Source organism: Scardinius erythrophthalmus, assembly GCF_964197995.2.
Source record: "Scardinius erythrophthalmus genome assembly, chromosome: 25".
NCBI classification, from domain to species: domain Eukaryota; kingdom Metazoa; phylum Chordata; class Actinopteri; order Cypriniformes; family Leuciscidae; genus Scardinius; species Scardinius erythrophthalmus.
In genome coordinates this window covers 21,258,547-21,281,463 of record NC_138245.1, presented here as the reverse complement: position 1 = coordinate 21,281,463, position 22,917 = coordinate 21,258,547, and the positions used below count along the sequence as shown (strand labels likewise).

Here is a 22,917-nt window from a genome sequence, read left to right as displayed (position 1 = left end):
TACTATTAGTTATTTAATATAATTATTTAATACTATTATTATTATTATTATTATTTATAATAATTGTTGTTGTAATAAATGTTATTGCATTTTTTTATTGGTTGGGGGTGTGGTCCTATCAACACTATAAGCATGCTAACGAATGGATAATGATTAGGCAACGGCCCCTGCAGAGTAAGTATCAATCTGGTATCTGAGGGGCGATGAGAATGAGATGAATGTCGTGTTGAAGGTTAGTGAATTTTCACAAACTTGAATGATCATAGATAATAATACGTAAGATTGTATATATGGTATAACTTGGCAATAGTAGAAAACAAGTTGAAAAAGACGGGAGGCAACATTATGTTGTTGTTGATTTACATGAATTGTTTTAGGTTTACAAAGTAACTATTATAAATATTACATCACTGTTCGCCTGCTAATATCAGTATCTGGATACATTTGGTGACAATGCCGCAAGTTGATATCCTACTGTTTACATGATGAAGAGGCAGCAGTGTGTTTTTACGATAAATATTTGGTCCTACAATATCTTTGGTGAAATTTAGGTTGAATAATTTGTAATGTTGAATTCTTTTTAATAATGTATAGACTGTTTTTGTTTTAATTTCTATTGTATTTGAATAATTTTAGGTAGGCTATCTGTTTATTAATATCCTGCAAACTTATTTTTTTGTTTGCTTTCTTTGGGTTTTGAAATCTGCTTGGAAAGAAATTTTCCTGGCATCTCTTTGACTCAAGGTAAGCAAACATTGGACTAATAGGTTGCTGAAATTTATTGCCCTCTTTACATCTAGGATGCCTCCCTGTCACACAATATGTTTGCCAAATGGATTGAGATTAATAATAGATTAATGACTCTGGCACTTTTTGCTCCATCAGTACTTTTTTACGCTAAGCTTTGTATTTTTTTTGCGCATATCCATATACTTTGCGCATATCAAATGTATAAATCAAAAATGATTACATCCATCAGTAAAAAGTAGTCATATTACTCACAAAACAGGAAAACGGAAATGGTGTTCACATTATTAACTGTTAGTTCCATAATATATCAATATGTCAAGTGATCAATTAGCTTCCTCCATAGTATTTTACCATTAGTATTTAATATATGCCACAGACTATAGCACATCTATTCTCTGTGCTTCCTGTGTTTGAATATTTTATGACATAGTTAGGAGTTCAAATGCTCTGGCATTTTCACTCTACATCTTTACACTTATTTATGTGGTAGCGAATACTGTTAGAGGAGTTTGAAAAGATGAATTGTGACCATGACGAGGAACATGGCCGGTCACCAACTGGATCAAAATCCAGCTTTCTTGAAGATGATCCTCAAGTTCATTCAGTTCCAAGTGTATCAACTTTTCAAAACTCTGGTAAGACTTTTCCGTTCTCTTTTAATACATCAGAATAGAGAAAAAGAGCAACTAATAATGTGCTTTATTTATTTTGTAGAGTCATCTGACAAAAAAGACTTGGAATCTACCATAACATGTCTAAAGGATAATGAACTCTCACCAACAGATGAACTCTCTGGGAAGGAAAACTCATGTCTTATTTCTCCTCTTAGTAAAACGAAACCACTAGCATTTGGTAAACATCCTTCACACTACCTATCATTCTTAAAGGCAACATCCAAATAACTTTATTATTGTCTCCTCATCATAGACGTGCATATCAAAGAAGTCCCAGCAGATGCGAAAAAGCCACTTCAAGACGCACCTGGCAGAGACATCAGTGATGCTTTTACTGTCTGCGTTCAGCTACCCGCAAACCAACTCAAAAACTCACATATCACCGCTTATAAAGCAACACACCGTCATCGCAAAATCAGCCACTCCTCCACCTCCACGTCGAAAAGTCGTCTGAACCTGAAAGCCCCTGCTGAAGGTAAGCAACACCTCAAATTACATTTGACTCAATGAAATGAGGGATTCAATTTTTATGACGTCTAATGCATTATAGATGCAGTTGAAATCCTCGCTAGCAGGACTGATAACAGCTTTCCTTCTTCCTGTCCTCTTTTATCATAAGTATTTAGCTAAATTTATGAGGGAATGCATGCACAACCCAAACTTTCTTACAAACAGGATAGCAGTTTTGATGGACCACAGTGTCAGCAAATCTGCTTTATTTGTGGTTACCACATCAATATTTTGTCTGTTACAGCCATTAAAGGAATTTTCCGGGTTCAATACAAGTTAAGCTCAATCGACAGCACTCGTGGCGTAATGTTGTTGATTATTACAAAAAATAATTTAGACTCTTCCCTCCTTTTCTTAAAAAAAAAAGAGCAAAAATCTGGTTTACAGTGAGGCACTCAGGAAGTGAATGGGGCCATAAGACATAAACAATGTGTGTAAACATTAAAGGACTGTAAAAAATTATGATTTAAAGTGGTGGTGGATTATGATTTGATTTTGCTAACTTTAGTTAGTGTGTAATGTTGCTGTTTGAGCATAGACAACATCTGTAAAGTTACAACGCTCAAAGTTCAAAGCGAAGGGTATGGAAGCTTGTTTCCGCCACAAAATAAAAAAAATAAAAGATAATTGCGACTTTTTATCTCACAATTGCGAGTTTACATCTCGCAATTCTGACTTTATTTCTCAGAATTGCGAGATATAAAGTGAGAATTGCGTGAAATAAAGTCAGAATTCTGAGATATAAAGTCAGAATTGCGAGATATAAAGTCAGAATTCTGACTTTTTTTCTCGCAATTGCGACTTTATATCACGCAATTCTGACTTTATATCTCAGAATTCTGACTTTATATCACGCAATTCTGACTTTATAACACATAATTGCGAGTTTATATCTCGCAATTCTGACATCTTTTCTCAGAATTGTGAGATATAAAGTCAATTCTAAGGGGGGGAAAAAGACGGACTTTTTTTTTTTTTTACCTCAGAATAGTTTATATCTCACAATTCTGACTTTATAACACGCAATTGCGACTTTATATCATGCAATTCTGACTTTATATCTCCCAATTGCGTGATATAAAGTCAGAATTCTGAGATATAAAGTCAGAATTCTGAGATATAAAGTCAGAATTGCGTGATATAAAGTCGCAATTGCGAGAAAAAAAGTCAGAATTCTGACTTTATAACACGCAATTCTGACTTTATATCTCAGAATTCTGACTTTATAACACGCAATTGCGACTTTATATCATGCAATTCTGACTTTATATCTCCCAATTGCGTGATATAAAGTCAGAATTCTGAGATATAAAGTCAGAATGCTGAGATATAAAGTCAGAATTGCGTGATATAAAGTCGCAATTGCGAGAAAAAAAGTCAGAATTCTGACTTTATAACACGCAATTCTGACTTTATATCTCAGAATTCTGACTTTATAACACGCAATTGCGACTTTAAAACACGCAATTCTGACTTTATATCTCGCAATTCTGAGAAATAAAGTCAGAATTGCGAGATGTAAACTCGCAATTCTGAGATAAAAAGTCGCAATTATCTTTTATTTTTTTTTTATTTTGTGGCGGAAACAAGCTTCCATAGAAGGGAGATATTTTCTTTTAAAGAAATAGTTTTTTAAGGACTACAACAAACTGGTAAGGACTACACGACATTCCTCCCGGGTTAGTGACATCACTAACCCTAAAATTTACATAAACCCCGCCCCCCGGAACACGATTTATAGATTATCATGACAGAATATGCTAATTAATGACTAGAAAATAACTACACAAAAGCTACATAAATTCATCAACTAACCATTCACAAATGTTGTCTACATGTTGTCACTTCTTCTTGAGTCTCTTGTCCGACTCCGTTTTGAACATAAAAGGCTAAAGTTTTTGAAATTTTCAGTGCATGTCTCAGTCTGCGTGAGGTAAAAGGATGCAAGCTATTGAAGCTCCGCCCCCTGTGCTGGGAGCCGCAGCTCATTTGCATTTAAAGGGATAGACACAAACGGTGCGTTTTTGCTAACCCTCAAAAAGTGTCAATTTTAACATGCTATATAAAAATATCTGTGGGGTATTTTGAGCCGCTAAAACATCACATACACACTCTGAGGACATCAAAGACTTATTTTACATCTTATGAAAAGGGCAATATACCACCCCTTTAAAGGCACAATATGTATTTTTTTTGCTTTAAAAATATATAAAACATATAAATATACAACTTTACAGCTCAAATAATAGTTTTAAAGTCGTCATGAAACAGAAGTTTTGAAAGTCTTTTCTTCCCTGTTGTGACGTATATATGAGTGAAACGGCTTCTTGAACAAGGAAAAATGGACGGGACTTGATTTTGTCCATTGGAATGGTTGTGGTTTGCTATTGTTGTGATCTCATGTGAGTGACAGGTTGTTCCGCCCTCACACCTGAAGAGAAGAGAAGAGAAGAGAAGAGAAGAGAAGAGAAGAGAAGAGAAGAGAAGAGAAGAGAAGAGAAGAGAAGAGATGTTATTTTCATTGAAGATTACGATGGCACATGAATTAAAAAATAATAATGATGTGCATGGACAAATGAATTATAATGAATACTGCAATATTCCATAAAAAACAAGCAAAAATGTTCTATTTTGATTTCATAGTGACTTTATCAGACTAATGTAAGTGCTTTTATAAAATTATACGCTTATTCTTATGAGGCCTCATTCACTTCCATTGCAAATGGCTCACCGTAACCTCTTTTTAATAAAAAAAAAATGTTGTGTTGAATGCAGACCATGCATTTAATCTCACACGTAATGCATTTTCTTCTCTTCTTTTCTTGCACTTCTAGACCTGTGTGCATCCTTTCTGTTGGCGTGTTTGTTCTGCAAGTTTTGGGATTGCTTGCTGGCCGTTGGTGATGGTTGTCAATTCTGCGTTGCCTCAATCTGTTCATCCTTCTGCTCTCAAGCATGTTGTTGCGACCCTTCCTCTCTGGAGGACTTCATAGATTTTTGCCAATGCTGCAGCTGTGCCGAGTTCGTGCAGGCGTGCGGCTGCAGTTGGGGAGAAAGCGCCTTCGACTGCTCTGCGTGCGACCTCTGTCTACAGACGGCTGAGTGTCTGGAGCTCGGCATGGAACTCTCTCAGCTTCTGTTTCACTAGCTGCACAGTCTCACTGTCATTTATATACTGGTCATGACTGTCAGATCAGGCTGGAATGGAATGTAGCCAATGTTATGTGTATTTCACAAGCATGTAAATCTGCTGGTTGATTGTGGCTATGCTACTGCACGGCTGCATTTGATACTGCATTTTCACACTGCATCAGAGGAAAAATGCATATGCTGTTTACATATCACCTGAACTACAATATATCAAAATATTAAAGTTTTTGTCCAGCTCATTGCAATTTGAGAGTAAACATAATTGGTCAAATAAATTGTCAAAGGTACACTGCAAAAAATGATTTATATGTAGCCTATATATATGGCAAGACAATGTTAGAATGCATTATACTAAATGTATCTTATATTATATATATTTTTTTCTTCTTTTTTATGTTTTAATGCTCTTTTGTGTGAAAAGAATGCAAGTTAGCCAATGTATGCAAAAGAGCTACAAGATTTGTTTACCTAAACCTGATAACTTGCACATCAAATCTGGCATATTCAATTAATGTTGAGATGAAACTGGAGGTAAATGTGCAAATGATTAATGTGCAAATTTGATTGAATAAACAATGACAAATGAGTTATATTGTTGTATGGGAATCTTTTTTAAAAAAATAACGAGAAACATTTGAAAAAAAGTCCAGCATAAGATTTTTTCATTAGATCAGTTTATTATTATCAGCCAATTAAATGCACCAACACATTCAAATTTAAATAAATGTTTTTTCTCAATTATAAATTATGCGCTTGAAAAAATCTGTTTATAATACAAAAAAAAGAACAACACCTTCCTTTAATTGAGTACAGATGTAATGAAAGTAAAGACGGCAATAAACAGGGAAGCTGAAATATAACTGGCAATTCGGTTTTAATGAGTAGAAATACGTCTTTAGACACACCAATGCTTACTTCTAAGAACTGTACTGTCAGCACATGTGACAATAAACATTTTTATTGCTTTATGACTTCACATAAATCATTTCAAACATTCAAGTTTTGAAATATATTTTACAAGTCTATGCTTTTAGCTTTAAATCATATAGATTTATATATCATACATTCATTTGAATTGCTGCAGAACTCACAGAGAACAACTTCTAAAAATGTAAAGACTCATTTGTATTAATTTCTCTATATTTACAAACCAAACAAATGACTTTTGTTCCTTGAAGCTAAAGGCACAGGCTGATCAGAGATGAAACTTAATTTGGCTTTGACCGGCAATACGCTCAATGTCATGTTTCTGAGCAGATCTACAGAACATTTACATTCGCAGGTAGGTGTATTTAGCTGCATCTAACAAAATGCTGATTTAGATCTATTGCTTAAAAAAGCACTTTAGGCAGAGGTAGCTTGTGAAGTTTTACACCTGAAAAGCTATTTGTGCATGATGTTTATGTGGCTTGTTTCCTTATATACATTCCAAAAATCTGTAACACTTTGCGCATAATTCATTAAAATAATGCGTCAGGTATCAAGAAGTAACAATGAACAATTTTTACAACATCAATTAATTGAGGTTAAATGTTCATTTATAAATATACTACTGTACATTGAAAAATCAAGTTGGTTCATAATACATTAATATTAATTTATTCAGCATATATTATATATTAAATATATTATTTTTAGAATTGGTAGAAATGAACTTGTGTAACTAGAATTTGTTTGATATTGTTTTTTATGATACCTGACGTATTAATGGCAAATCATTTTTTTTAAATATATATATATATTTTTAAGAAGTAACACTTTACAATAAGGTTCCATTAGTTATAGGCTAATGCATTAACTACAATAAGCAATATATTTATTACAGCATTTATTCATCTTTGAACGTTAGTTAAAAATATATAACTGGTCATTTTTAGTTTATGTCAGCTCAGATCCATCAAATAATATGAACAGATACCACTTTTGACTTTAATAACATATTGGTAAATGTTGAAATTAACATGAACTAAGATTAATAAATGCTTTATTAATTGCAGGTTCATGTTAACTAATGAACTAACTAATGTTAACAAATTGAACCTTATTGTAAAGTGTTACCAAATGAATTATACCAACAACAAAAAAAAAAAACATGTATGAACACCAGCACCGTCACAAATTTGTTTAGCAATGTAACATTGAAAAAGGTCAAATTAACTAAGCTTTAAAGGAAGTCTTGTAAACAAACAAATACAAAGTAGAAATTTCAAACCAGTTAGTAGTAAATATGCAAGTACTAGGCTGAAAGTAAAGCCAGCAAAGTGTTAAAAATAGACTTTTCTGATATACGCAGTAAATATTGCTTGAACATTTTCATCAACAATATAAATAATGAGTTCTTGCAATTAAACACAATTCCGAAACATCCCTTTGGTATGGTAAGTGACTATAAAGTGACTACTACACTCCAAAAACATATATATGTGCACTTGCATGCTCTGAATGCAGAGTCTAATAACACATCTATCACATTAATAAATGTCACATGATTTACCCTTATGGCAGCTGAAGGCTAAAGGAAGGCTTAGAGAGGCTAAAACGTCCTACATTTTAGCTACAAAAAGGCTAAACGGTTTGGGTGCGTTTCAGACTTGGTATAAACATTTGGGAGTGTTGCAATCACTGACTGCCAATGAAACGCTGTAATACTACAGTTACATTTTTAAATGAACTGCCTTGAATCAAAGAGAACAACAACACAGAGTGTTCTTTAAAGGGATAGTCCACCAAACAATGAAAAATCCATCAAAATTTCTGCAGAACACAAAAGAAGATATTTTGAAGAAAGTTGGTAACCAAACTGCTTTGGTGACCATTGACTTCAACACAACAGACTAGAGCTGCATGATTCTGGATCAATTGAGAATCACAATTGTGTTTGTTTAAAATAAAGATCATGATTGCCCCACGATTCTTAACAGACAACTAAACAAAATAACTTACATTTCTAGAAGTTCTGATAAAATGTTAATAGGCTCTATGCACGAACGCTGCTGACATATTTCCGGTAGGATCTCAGCCGGCGTCTTTACTTCCGCATAGCGCATTCTATAGGACAATTCACTTTAATAAAATTCATTTTCTCAGAAACGGAGACAACGATTTTAGAAACTGATTCGCTAGTCGGATTTCGCGTGATATGAGAGAATACTCACCCTCAAAGTTGTCGATGTAGCTCGAAATTTTTAATTTAAAGAACTTCTCTTTCTTACTCATATTTGTGACAGTTAACTGCCTCACAATATTGTTTACATCATTCAGGTTAACCGCTGGAAGTTCTTGTAAACAGAGAGTGTAATTTGCCATTATCTCCACCTAATGCAAAAACGGCTTCTGACGCAGCACCGGATGTAACTGGGCGGGCTGAGACAAAACGCGGAAGCGATCGTGCATAGAGCCTATTGCTTCGGTCTATATAAAAATGTTTAATTAATTTGAATGAATGATTCAATGACTCACTTATAAAGACCACTTGATCCATTACTAATCGTGCAGCTCTAACTGAGACATTTAGCAAAATATCTTCTTTATGTTCTACAGAAGAAAGTAAGTCATACAGGCTTGGACTAAATGACAGAATTTTTTTAGAACTCACTGTCCCTTTAAAACATTCCACGTCGTCCCACATGAGGAAAAGCACAGAAACATACATGGAGCGGTCAGTTCTTTCACAAGTCATCCTCCATGTTTACACTACTATCGTGGCTGCTGGTCTTGGAGGCTCCAGGGGAAAAGAGCACATCTGAAGACCTGACAGTGGGCATCGTGCAGTTGTCATCCATCAGAATGTCACTGAGACCCACGTCGGAGTAAAGATCAGAGGCCGTAGAGTCGTCCAGATCTGCAAAGCTAAAGGTATCCAGATCGAGAGGGCCGCTTACTGCCGGGGAGCCGGAGGGAGGCATAGTGAGGAAGGGAGAGGGGGAAGTCTGTGCCAATGCAGCATCCATGCTGAGGTGGCTCTGAGGTTGGCCTTCCCCGACGCCAGGCTGCATGGACTGGTTTGCCTGTAGTAGCTGTTGCTGAAGGAAGGAAGCATCTGTGCTCAGGCCTTGTGACACAGCTGTGCTGAGGCCATGGCGACGAGCTTGCATCTCTAATTCCTGTGTGCAACAAACAGAAGTGGGTGTTAGAGTCTATCTTTTCACAGGTTGTAACATAATAAGGAAGTGGAACAAGTTAAGTGTTAAATGGGAATGTTTTTTTGGTAGACAGGAAAGCTGACGTTTCACACACCTGTATGCGGAGCAGCAGGGCCTGGTTGGATTGTTCCATTTTCTTTTGCCTCATCTCAATCTCTTTGGCCCTCTGTTGCTCTTTCTGCAGTTTTCTTATATAATCAACAGAAGCCTTTAAAATGGTTCCCTTGTTCCAACGCATCTCCCTGCCATTTCAACCAGACAGGAGATAAATTTTATGCATAAACACACACACACACACGATCCACATGTTTTGGGTCAGTAAGATTTTGACTTAGGAAATGTATTATGCTCACCAAGACTGCAATTATTTGATCAAGCATACAGTAAAAACAGTAATATCCTGAAATTACAATTAATGTTTTCTTTTTGAATATATTATAAAATTTAACTTTTTTCTGTGATGGCAAAGCTTAATCTACAGGAGCATTACTTTATATGCTGATTTGGTGCTCAAGAAACATTTCTTAATATTATTAATGTTGAAAAGCTATGCTGCTTATTATTTGTGGACACATTTTTTCAAGATTCTTTGATGAATATAAAGTTCATATGAACAGCTTATATTTGAAATAGAAATACATTGTAACATTATAACATTATGTATTTAATATAACATTATGTCTTTACTGTTACTTTACTGTTAATTTCTTTCAGGAAATAAAGACTGACCCAAACTTATACAATAGTTTATAACATCACTATGATGTGCCATATATATATTGCAGTGGCTCAACTAATAACAATTTAAGAGAACTACAGGTTTTTTTTTAGTTTTGGCATTTATAATTGTCTTCAAAACTAATTTCAAGCATAAGCCTTTAGATCAAAAGAATGTGTGTGCTTTCTTTAAAAAAGGTGCCACAAAGCTTAAGGTTTCAAGGAAAGAAACTTACGGATCACTGGATTTGGGTATCATAGCCCCTAATTCCTTTATTCTGTCATTTATGTTGAATCTTCTCCGCCTTTCAACTACACAAGGCAAAACACAGATTTGTGCCGAGTCATGTAATGACACGGTAAACAAACAATACACAACTGGAGCATGTGTCTTGTAAACTCACTGAGATTGTGATTATCTTTCTTCTGCCTCTCCTTCATGAAAGCTCTTGCATCTGTGTCTGACAATAAACAGCTATTATGACTACTACACAATACTGTAGATTCATAACACAACAAACAGTCGAAACCAATGGAACACAGAAGGCTGTTGAGTGAAACATTACCAGAAAATTCCCTTTTGATGTTGGGCAGATCTGCTGGACAGGAATTGCTGACGGTGATGTTGGGGGTTGCCATGCCAGGACTGCTGTAGACATCCAGAAGGTTACCTGGCAGCTAAGACAACAACGGAGAAGAGAAATCAAATCAAAACCCTTCAAAACACTGAGCTGTACCAGGAAACATATTTTGGTAATATGGTGTTTACATCAGCCTCAAACACACTGATTAAAATCTAAATTTGCTTTCCCATCAAGTATACTATTGTTTAAGAACATGAATTTAAATAAACTTTGCAAGGAACATTGATGTGCTATAATCTTGCCATTTTATTATTCAAAGTAAATGTAGTGCTATTATTCTGGACGTGAATACATTATTACATCCAAACTGAATTACTGAACTATTCATATTATTCACACATTGAGGAAAAAACAATTTGCAGACAAATTAATCATTAAAATCAACATTAATTCAAATTATTTTATTTTATTATGCAATTTTCTTCTGATATTATAATGAAATATATATTAATAAATTATACTAAAATTATTTTCATTTTAAAACAGCAGATTCAAAACAGATTTCTTTAAGAATAAAGACTAAGAAATGGCTAGTAATTCAAGAATAAGATTTTACCTTTCTGTTTCTTTCATGCTCCTGCAATAAAACTAAAATCCTCATTTTACGTCAACTCACTTTTTTTCTCTTCCCTCCAGAAAATAAATAAAGGAAAATCCTTCTCCAGTCGTTTCTAGAGTTCTTTCTATCTTGTGCCATGCTCTGTACAGTCCGTTCACAGCCCTTTTTGTGCCCTCCCTGTTAATTCCTGCCTGGCAGGTGTTAGTTAAGAGTCAGCAGTGAATGTTTATGTCGATTGCCGGGGTGCATCCCCATTTATCGCCTCCCTCATAAGTGCAGTGGTTAGCATTCACTCTTAAAAGGGGTGGCGACATTTGCGTTCAGGAAATGATCTCTCCGTAGCTTTCAGAATGGCTTGTGGCGGTTTACCACAAATACAAATGGGGTTCAAAGAGACTTTTATTCAGAACATTGCCGAAATGTTATGGATGTGTTCATCAATAATGAAGATCATCGCTCAGCTTACTGTGTTCGGGAGTTGTAGGCCAGAGTCTATCAGTGACATGATGTCATCATTGAAGCTGGACTCAAGGCTGATGATGTCGTCGATTACATCATCCATCTAAGGGGATGCAGTCAAGGTTTAGAATGAGTACTGTCTTATTGCATATCTAATCGCTTTAGAAAAAGTGAGTTATAAACAGGTATGTATTTAGGGAACCAATGAACTGTATTCTTAACAAGAGTGTGTTTTGTGGGCGATCTAAAGCAGAAGTGCTGTATGGAGTGAAAGAGGGGTGCAGATATAATTAAGCTGCTGGTGTGGTATTTTGCAGTTAAATGCGACACAAAACTAGTGAGAGGGCAAGTTGAACAGAGAAAGGTAAACATGTTCACGTGTCAAAAGAGTGGCACACAGTAAAAACATAATTGGGATACACATTATTTGAAGGTGTCCTTGTTACAGTATATTTATATACACAAGTACTGAGTAATGTTAATAACAACATGTACTTACGGTAGAATTAGGGTTAGGATTAGGGCTAGTTGTAATTATGCATAATTTATGACAACTATTATTAATAGATTTAGTTTTAGTTAACAATTACAAACAATAAGATTGTTGAGTGTAATGGGGAGAGAACTCAACTAACTTTATTTACACTCACAGTAATTATGTGTGAATGGAAATTGAAGAAATTAAATGTGCCAATTTGACGTTGGATGACGTCAACTAGCTAGCTAGTTAGCCTAGCGCTAACAGCTGGATGGTGCCAAAAACAACCACTGAATGTGTTCAGCGATTACAATATAAAGCTTACAAAATGTTCATCATAAATTAACGTTAAGACCCAGAATCTGTCCTACCTAAATTTACAGTCAGGAGCCGCTACTGTTTAGATATAAATATATATATATATCAGTGTATATTTAGAAGTGCTTTACCTCTTCTTTGTTGGAGCCCAGGTTAAGATGTGCCATTGGGCTATTGGGAGCACTGCTTGCAGAAGGGCCCATCTCCGGAGCAGAGTTTGACTGCGGGACGGGGGATACACCGAGAGTTTGTGTGGCAACTTTATTGCCTAGCGTGGTGGACAAGTACTGCTTCACTTGCTGCCTCTGAGCCTGCTGGATGTGGTATTTAGTTGGGTTCTCAAGATGAGTTTGCACCTACAGCAAAGTCAAAACACTGGGTCAATGGTCATGTAAAGACATCAGTGACATTTCATTCTCTACAATACGTTTCACTCCGTGCATTAGTCACGAGGAGCGAAATTTTGCCACTTTATATAAAAAAGGGAACTCGCACTTACTTATGTTGACTCTACATTTTATGCATGTGACATCAAAACTAAATTTTAGTGGACTGCAGAATGCCTTATTTTTGAAAATGTCTGTAATATTTAAAAATGATCATGTAGTATTTAAAAATAATTAAATTTAGGTTGAGTATTTAAGTAACTTTTACACTCTTAAATTTAACCATTTATTCCACATTTTTTTATACCAAAGAGTTTCTTTTGCAATGTTTATTTTCATTTTCTAACAAATTCTTTTTTTTTTTAGGTCAAGCTTCAAACTTTCAGCTAATTGTGTCACGGTTACTAGACAGCAGTTAGGATGCTACTCGAGTGCACAGTAGTAGAACGTTTTTTCGACCGAGAGAGACTTCTTTAAGGCTCATAAGAAGGTCCGACCCACCTTCAGAACCTCCACCGGTACTTGAGCTGGAGGAGGGCGAGCACCCATGGGTGGCACCGTGACGGAGATGGCGGGAGTGGAATCTGTAGGGCGGAGCTGAGCGACAGACGCCTGCTGCTGCACCTCCCTCCTTTCCTGCTCCTGCGCCTGCTCTCGCATCAGCTGTTGCCGTAGCAACACTCGGGATGACATGGCTACGCTGGTTCCACGGGTCAAGTATGAGAAGAATTAACAAGCTGCAATGGTGATGGTAATAATGCTACAGGATCAGCAGTATAAAAGGAAATAACATGGATGATCACTTCTCTTTTTGAACAATGAAGACTTGAGGAACAGGGAAATTATACTTATCTGAGTCATCACTCACATAGTTGCATTTAAAGAGAAATATAATACTCTACCAAAGCACAATCAGCAAATACATTAAACTCTCAGACTTTTTAAGCAGGAAGAATATTATAGTTCATTTATATTATAAATATTCATAATATTATAAATACAGTATTGTTAAAGGCTATAACACTAACCATTAAACTCGTATTAAACATACGCAACAATATGAAATGACAGAGACAAGTGAAATATTTTTTTAATTTACAAGAAAACATGTCTGATCAAAAACTACTGCTTAACATTTAAGATGAATCCGTAATATCTCATAGGATTTAAATCTGCAGCTCTATCATGGGGAAGTACAGAATTTACCAGATGACAGCTAACCAAAATACAAATTTGCCTTTAAGACTGTCCCTCTAAATATTAACAAAATATCAGGCACAAACACTAATCTGAACGTATTGCTTTAGCTATAAATGGACAAAAAACACTTTTTATATTATGATAGTGCAGTTAACGTTAGCTCTGCTGTGAGTTAACGTTACGTAATAGTTTGCCATAGGTCGGGATTAGCCGAAGTTGAGCCAGTTCGTTAACATTAACCAAATTAACTTGTGTATTAGTTATTTACAACAGTAAGCAACTGTAAATGCATATGACAATTCCTAAAGCGCAATTAACAAACCCGGAATGGTTGTTTTTAGCACCATCCAGCTGTTAGCGCTAGGCTAACTAGCTAGCTAGTTGACATGTCATCCAACGTCAAATTGGCACGTTGCCTGGATTTAATTTCTTCAATTTCCATGCACTCATAATTACTCTGAGATTAACAAGGCTTATACATACGTGTCAGATCGTCAAGGAGTGGAAATAAAGTTAGTTGAGTTACCAGGCTGGTGTTAGCAGAAGTACAGCGAGTTTGCTAGAAGTATCGCCATTACTCGCATGAGGATTTCCTTGTTTTGGACAGACTGAGCCTCATCTCTCCCCATCCATCACACTCAACCATCTTATTGTTTACTAAAACCTAAATCTATTAATAATAGTTGAAGTTTATTCAAATAAAGATGAAATAAAATAAAATACAATTAAAATATGTCATGTAAAACTTAATTTAATAGTTTAATTTAAAGTATTTTAAGATGACCTACTAAAATTACTAAAACTAAAATTTAAATAAATTAACAATAAATAGACAAAACAAAACTATTAAAAATGACTTCAAAAAAAGATCACTCAACATATTAATAAAAACTATTATAATATTATATAATTAATAAATAAAAATGTCCCCCCACAAGAACACGGCCATGTACACGTGTACATCTAAGTTTTAAAAGCTTAAAGAATTTTTATACATTTTTTACAGCACCAGACAAAAGTTGAAACACCTATTCACTTTTACAATATTATTCTAAAATGTGGAAAATAGTAATGAAGTTATGTATGCAAAATATTTATGCATGTATTCATGTTTTTATTTAATGCATTTATGTATAATTTAGTTAAAGCAAGTAGCCATGCTTTAAAGTATAGGCTGCTCTTCCTTCACAATCTGGTTTTACTATTACTTATAAAAGTGAATAAACTGGTACCAGGACTTTGAGAAAGCTGTCACAGTAACTAAATTTTTTTGATTTTCTGATTTATGGGTAGAAAGGAGGTTAATAATACTCAGAGGTCTAGTAGTGTCATTCTTCTCAGTCAGAGAAAAGATGATTTATTTGCATATTTTAAATTGTAGATCATTAAAAAATACAAGTATGTTAGTATTTCTAAGGAGAAAGTAGAATGAACTCCCAGAGCATCTTGGTGTAATGCTCATCGCATCAGCTGTCAGAGAAGGAGAAATTTAAAGCTGAGGTAAGAGAATCTGAAAGTTTGGTGCCGAGTTTATCTATGAAAGAAGAAAAAAAGAGAAGTGATGTTATAATACATAGTTTTAAAGCAGTGTGCTCAGCTTGTAATACATGTATGCACGGGGATCACTCGTGGATGAATTTATTCTAAACAAAGAGGGTCTTACCAGCTCTCTTTTGCTGCTTCTTTCTTTTTTTGTTGGCAGCCAAGAGGGCCTGACCTTGCAGGAGTGGGTCCACATCCAGAATGTCCTTTAGGTCCACTGGCTTTGGGCCTACAGCTTCAATTGCACCACTGCTTTTTGTCTTGGGAACCTTGAGCTCAACGGTCATCGGTCCAAACTTAATAGAAGAATTATAATTGAAAGTCAAAAATCAGATCTGAGTCTTAAAACACACCGCCACCAAACCAAACCTGAATGATGAATATATGTGTATGTAAAATTATCTTGAATTAGGAACTGAACCATGTAATGGATGTACCTCTGGGTCCTCATCTGCATCCATTGATTCAACCGTGTCTTGAAGTTCAGGGTCCTCTGATGGTTTGTCCATTTGCAGTTCTGTTAGATCTTCTCCTTGACCGCCTTCTGTCAATCCAGATGTAGCCATACAGAACCCCATCTGTACATCTGATGTGCCACACTCTAAGTTGTAAAAAAAAGAAAATTAATAATAATAATGGCAAATGTGTGTATATGTAATGTGTGGTTATTAAACTTATATAAAATATGTTATGTCTATTTCATTAATAGTATAGCCAGAGTTACCAGCCATTGCCTCTAGATTTCCCTTCTCCAGTTCATCCCAGTCAAATGCTTTGCCCATCTCAGCTACAATCTCAGCACTGACATGCGTGGGCAGCGTGTGAGTCTCAGGAGGATGTGTGAAGTAGCTGATACGACCCCTGTACAAGACAGAGAAAGACTTCTAAATGTACTTTACACTACAGACGACTGTTTTTGACCAACAAGTAACAGCTGTGCTAGTAAAAAATTTGAGGTAAATTTAGGGTGTTAACACGACAATGATGTACTTAAAACGGAAAAGTTTATGCTTTGCTTTGATGTTATCAAAACTATCTCAGTTCACAAGGATCAGCGAAAACGACTAAAAACGCTGTGTTATGCATCCGAGGCCAGTAGCTGGCAATGTCACTTGTAAATAAACATTACACGCCTATAGACTAAACACGTAATACGCATGCGCATGATGTCACCGTTTTCACAAATTCACGTTTTTGTTGCTTACATGGAGACGATAGTAACATCGTTTTCAAAAACGTGGACTTTGAAACCCTATTCTAAAAAGCTTGCGTTTTCAGTCCGCAAAAACGCGAAAAAAAAGGTAGAGTGGATTTTTAATGGATGGAAAAAAATGATGAGAGAATATTAAAAACATCTTTATTTGTGTTTCAAATGTGGACAAAGTACTTTGGGTTTGAAACGACATGAGGGTGAGTAAATGATGAAGGTTTTCAAAATTATGTTCACTTGATATCACATTTTCTTATTTACATTAAGTTGAACCTTAAAGGGACTTTCTTCTGTGAAACACAAAAGAAGATATTTAGAAAAATGTCTGTGGGGTTTTTTTTACCATAAAATGAAAGCCAATTTTGGACCCCATTCACTTTCATTGTATGTGCAAACAATTTAAACATTCTTCAAAATATAATTAATTTTTTCTACCACAGAAGACAGGTGAACAAGGTGAGTAAATGACAGAATTTTTATTTTTGGGTAAACAATTTTTAAAAGGTCAACACGTAACTGACGTGGGACTATAACCTCACCCTGTCCAATCCATAAGAACACTTTTGGCAGCTTTGTCGGAGTCAGGAAGCCCTCCTTTCCTCAGCTTGCCTTGACGACGGGCAAGTAAGGCCAGGAACTCATGTACTGTCTGGAAGTCTGGAATTCCATAATGATCCATAATCTACACAAGAAAGATTAAAAACCAACTGGCTCTCAATCATATGTAACACTGTGATTCCACATTCAATTAAACTGAAGTTCTTGAAATATAAGTTGCAAACCTGTATTTTATTGCAGCGCCTCAATATGGCTTCAACAGGTGGAATTGGGTCCACCAGCTGCTCAATCTTCACACAGTTCCGAAGGATCATGGCAGCATCACTGGTTGAGGTTGCCATTACAATACCAGGGCAATCTAAAAGTTTGATATGTTTGTCTAGATGGACCTCCTGTAAACACCTGAAAAACACATTGATTCGAGGGAAAGGCAGCTTAGAATGATAGAAAAATTGATGAAAAAAATACTGACAAAAAACAAAACTTATTAGCATACTTGGTAACTCCAGGTGTAGCTCCAACATTACATGCACGAGCACGCTTCAAGCTGTTAATTAAACTGCTTTTCCCCACATTCGGAAAACCTGAAACATTTCGGTAACTTTTATAAACATTTACGACAGAATTTCTTTTTAGAACATACACTACCGTTCAAAAGTTTGCGGTCAGTAAGATTTTTAATGTTTTTAAAATAAGTATCTTCTGCTCACCAAGGCTGCATTTATTTGATTAAAAGCAATAAAAAAAAACAGAAATATTGTGAAATATTATGAAAATTTAAAATGACTGTTTTCTATTTTAATATATTTTAAACCGTAATTTATTCCTGTGATCAAAGCTGAATTTTCAGCATCATTACTCCAGTCTTCAGTGTCACATGATCCTTCAGAAATCATTCTAATATGATGATTTGATGCTCAAGAAACATTCATGATTATTGTTGAAAACAGTTGTGTACAAATTTTTTTCAAAATTCTTTGATGAATAGAAAGTTCAAAAGAACAGCATTTATTTAAAATATAATATTTTCTAACATTATGAATGTCTTTACTGTAACTTTTGATCAGTTTAACTCATCCTTGATGAATAAAAGTATTGATTTATTTTATTTATTTCCCCCAAAAATAAAATTAAAATTCTTACTGACCCCAAACTTTTGAACGGTAGTGTTTAATGTTACAAAAGCTTTCAGATAAATGCTGTTCTTTTGAACTTTCTATTCATCATAGCATCATGAAATAAAAATGTAAATAACTGTTTTCAACGTTGATAATAATCATAAATGTTTCTTGAGCATCAAATCATCATATTAGAATGATTTCTGAAGGATCATGTGACACTGAAGACTGGAGTAATGATGCTGAAAATTCAGCTATGATCACAGGAATAAATTACACTTTACTGTATATTCACAAAGAAAACAGCTGTTTTAAATTGCAATAATATTTCACATTATGACTGTTTTTGTTTGTATTTTTAATCAAATAAATGCAGCCTTGGTCAGCAGAAGATACTTCTTTTAATAACATTAAAAATCGTACTGACCCCAAACTTTTGAACGGTAGTGTATATTGCAAAAAACAACTTACCAACCACTCCTACAGTTATGGCCGTTTTTATATCTTGGTTCCGGCAGTAGTTTCCTAATAGTTTCATTAAACAATCCGCCCCGACACACGCACTGCTTTCAAGCAGCTCTTGAGTAGCCTGGGTCACAGGCACACGACTGCGTTTCTGTGAAAGTCAGACAACAGAAAAAAAGTTACTGTAACACTATATAATAAATAGGTCACAGTAATAAAAAAAAAAATATTTGCTGAGTCTGATATAAAATACATCTCCATTCATAGTTTGCACATGATGTCAAACCTTTACAGGACCGCCCACCTGGAGAGCAAAACAAGACTTTCCTCCATGTTTGCCAGTCATTTTTACCATGATTGTACTAAGTACAGTAATATTAAAATACCAAATTCAATATACACCTTAATAATCATGCATACTATACACAGGCAAGCAGATGAACAAAGATCTTAAATACATCTAACACACAAACGCTTTTCATATTAAGCACTTTAGAATGTCTCAGCAGGTGTTGTTTATGGATCACAAGAGGCCAAAACTTGCATTTTGTTCACACATTTTTGTTTCTTTCTTTTGAGAGGTGATCTAAATATTCGTGGCTTGAAACAGAAGGAAATTTTGACGGGCCTGTGCTTCAGTTCTATGGATGTTTTGCCCTCCTGGTTTCTGTGCCGGTCATGTGATTGAAAACTATGAATAGTAGCTCTCACCAAATTTTTGTTTTGCTGCTGAGTGGAGGATTTGAAAGCCACAGTAGGAAACTCATTGCGAAGATACTTGATCCATTTTTCCACAATATCCTTGGACACCAAATCTTGAGGTGGACAAAGTCGTGAAAAAAAATAAAAAAAATGTTTTATCTGTTGCAGAATGAAGTTTTCAATTGGACATGCAAAGATTCTCCCTTACCAATTTTATTTAGAACGAGTACAATTTTTTTGTTGGTTCCACTTTGGACAACAGCCTGTTCGACCTGTGGACAGCGGCAGCCTAAGGGATCTCTGGCATCCATAACCTCTAAAATAACATCTGCTGCCTCTATTACCTAATATAAAGAGAGACAAAAGAAGTAAGTTGTCATTAAGAAATGGCCAATAGAGGTTCATCTTCAAAGGGAAGTATAATGGGTTATCACAACATGCCAGTACAGGAAATAGTACCTTTTTAAATTCTCTGCAGTATGCCTTTCTTGAGTTCTCAGTTTCAAAGTTTACATGCTTCTCCAGGTTTTGCATTTGATTTTCCTGCATTCATTGCATTAACAATAAAGAGTTATTAAGACAAAGGTGCAGATCTATAATGATTTGCAAATGCAAAAAAGATAATTTATAGATGTGTTACAAAGGTTGAACAATATAGTGACATGGTTAAATTAGGGCTGCACGATTAATCAAAATGAAGCAGCACGCGATTTGGCAAAGGCTGCGATTATTTTATGCGCAGCTTGTCAGTGAAGTACGGCTCTGTGATCAGTAGTAAATGCTGCTCCATGTGAAAGCCTTACGCAGACACACCAAATATGCCCCGCCGCAGAAGTACGATAACGCACATCATTCCAGGAAATCCCTATGGGCATCAAACTATCGCTGTAGCTGAATAAACACAAGATTGAAACGCTTTGATTGATTTTGACAATAAGCCAAATCGTATTAAGCACGATTTCATGTTAACTGCGATTAATCGTGCAGCCCTAGGTTCAATTATACAGGCTAATGCAATTTGCAAACATAAAAAAAAACATTTGTATGGTAGTATATTTTAAAACAATGAATTTATTAAATTCTATTCAAGTGAAAGGCTAAAACTTTGTCTTCAATAGTAAAATGTCATAGACACCAACCCTCTCTTCAAACTCTCTTTGTCGTAACTGGATGTCTTTCTGGAAACTGTCCAGACTTCTCCTTTTCATCATCTCTTTATCTCTTGACAACCTCTGCCTCTCCTGTTGCTCCTCCAACTAGAAAACAGTTGACACAAACAGCACATTAACATTTGTTGTGATATACATCAATATATAAATAAAGGTAAACTTATATGTTACTCAGATCTGGAAATGTGCAACATATTTAGAAAAGGTAGTACAGATCCCTTCCTCACCCTCTGTTTTCGGAGTTCAGCTTGTCTCTGACTGTGTTCTTTGAAGCTGCGCATATTGGGTACGCCAGGATCTTTCTTCCCTCCTTGAGACTGCTTTCCATCCTTGGACTTTAAAGAAGACAGTCAACATACACTGCCAGTCAAAAGCTGGGACACTGAAATTATGTTTCTCATTATCTTAAATTCCTCACAAAGTTGGTCCAAAATGTGCAGAGCTGTTATCTAGGCAAAAAGTGTCACGTTGAAGCTCAAATATAGGATAGTTTTGATTTGTATCTTTCTGATAACCATGCCACTCTTTCTGATAAACAACATAATTCCCACAATTCCATTATAGTGATGTTTCATGGTGTTGATTATTTAAAATGTGTAAATAATGACAGTGAATGAGTAGGAGTGTCCAGACATTTGACTGGTTGTATTTCTTGTTCTGGTACACGTAGACATACAGTAAGCATGTCATCTTAACTTCAACAGAACTAAAGGGAACATTGATTTGACAGTAGTTAGCATGTAGGCTAGATTACGCACCTTTTTACCGCTAAACCCCAGCCGTTTCGCTCGTTTTTGCTCTGTAACATGGTTAAAGTAATTAATTAAAATGGCCATTATGTCAGCACTTTTTTAAAAGCTCTATAAGTGAAAAAAGACTCAAATGTACATATACTCACTTGCTTTGGACATAACTCCACGTGTGAATGGTTTAAAGCGCAAGTGAAGACAGCGACAAACTCTCGTCTTTCAAAATAAAAGTCTAAGTGAGAACCCGCAGCGTCCTGTACGTATGGTGGCACACCAAATATGCCGCAAACTTAGTAGTAAAACATTACTTTAGAAATTACGTCGTTAAAGCGAGACGTTTAACTTTTAATAAAGACTTTTAACTGTAATTTATTGCAATGTGCAATAAAGCCTTGAATTCCATTCATAGTCAACTAGAATGTGGAGAAAGCATTGGACAATTGTATTGTCCTGAAGTCTACTCAGGTAGATTTGCAATAGAATAGAATAGAATAGACATCAGTTTTTTTTTTATGATTCACACTTTTTAAAGTTTTTCCTTCAAACTGACAAAACAGTATATTCCATTTTTACAAATATAGGTGTTTTATCAACCCCCTCCCCCATTACAGACTCATCAAACACGTGTAGCCATAATTAGCCTAGCCTATATGTAGGCTATTGCTAGAGTAAATCCACAAAACAAACACTTGAGTAAATTAACCTGCAAAAAACAATAAAAGTATACTATGGAAAAAGTTATTCAACAAATATGCTAAGAATACACATCAGTAATATACACATTGAATAAAATGTCATATATCTTAAGATGCTGTAGAAGAGAGGTGGTAATTTAATAATAATACAAAGTTTTACAAAAGGGTTTCAGGTTCAATGTTTTTATTTTTTTATTTTATTTTTTTATTCTTTAAAATGAGCATAAGCTTTTCTATTAAAAAGGTGCATTATTTTTCTTTTGTTTAGAATTTTTTTCTCACCATAACCAGTTTTATTGTGCATGTAAATATAACAGCATGTCCTTACAATTATTTTACCCTGAACCACAGTCAAGTAAGATCATTACCACAGTCAAGTAACCCCTCTACACTCACACGAATGCCCTCATATATGCACTCAACAGTGTTTTAACCTAATGAGTTCCGTCATATAAGCTTCCTAGCAAAAGTCTTGACTTTACTGGCCAGGCTAGGTGAAATCCTCTATCCGCTTGATGTGGAATTGAGCTTATATGAGCTTACAAGATTTTAGCATGGCTTCATGTGCTCTATCCTTTCTAAAACCCTTGCAAAACACATTTTTTGAAATTCTATTCTATTTCCAATTCTATGAATCTTCTGGAAACGTATATATACGTGCAGTTTAAATTGTTTAAATTGATCAATTTTAAATTGTTTTGATCACCCACTTTTTGGGGAGT

The 22,917-nt window shown here is 35.2% G+C and overlaps 1 protein-coding gene and 1 pseudogene across 3 annotated transcripts; one reads left to right on the top strand and one right to left on the bottom strand.

Annotated features, from left to right (window-relative positions):
• Positions 1–155: 155 nt before the first annotated feature.
• On the top strand, positions 156–5,673 carry LOC308685411 (uncharacterized protein). Of its 2 annotated transcripts, none has more exons than XM_081357161.1 (6): positions 156–232; positions 716–744; positions 1,241–1,385; positions 1,465–1,602; positions 1,678–1,899; positions 4,769–5,673. In XM_081357161.1, the coding sequence occupies exons 3-6, from the start codon at positions 1,268–1,270 to the stop codon at positions 5,080–5,082; spliced, it is 792 nt and encodes a 263-aa protein (XP_081213287.1). In that variant the 5' UTR covers positions 156–232; positions 716–744; positions 1,241–1,267; the 3' UTR covers positions 5,083–5,673. The 2 variants fall into 2 exon arrangements, with proteins under 2 accessions (XP_081213287.1, XP_081213288.1); XM_081357162.1 differs by having other exon boundaries at positions 1,534–1,602; positions 4,769–5,391.
• A 1,232-nt stretch (positions 5,674–6,905) lies between these two features.
• On the bottom strand, positions 6,906–21,754 carry LOC308685413 (annotated as a pseudogene). Its single transcript, XR_014032274.1, has 21 exons — positions 21,650–21,754; positions 21,510–21,550; positions 20,979–21,086; positions 20,722–20,838; positions 20,042–20,125; positions 19,791–19,926; positions 19,592–19,695; positions 18,887–19,031; positions 17,794–17,881; positions 17,279–17,699; positions 16,254–16,390; positions 15,967–16,130; positions 15,651–15,825; positions 13,289–13,524; positions 12,533–12,757; positions 11,613–11,708; positions 10,510–10,621; positions 10,348–10,404; positions 10,180–10,255; positions 9,321–9,468; positions 6,906–9,187 (listed from the first exon to the last, which is right to left on the bottom strand). The product of XR_014032274.1 is annotated as an uncharacterized misc_RNA (transcript).
• Between the last annotated feature and the right edge of the window lie 1,163 nt (positions 21,755–22,917).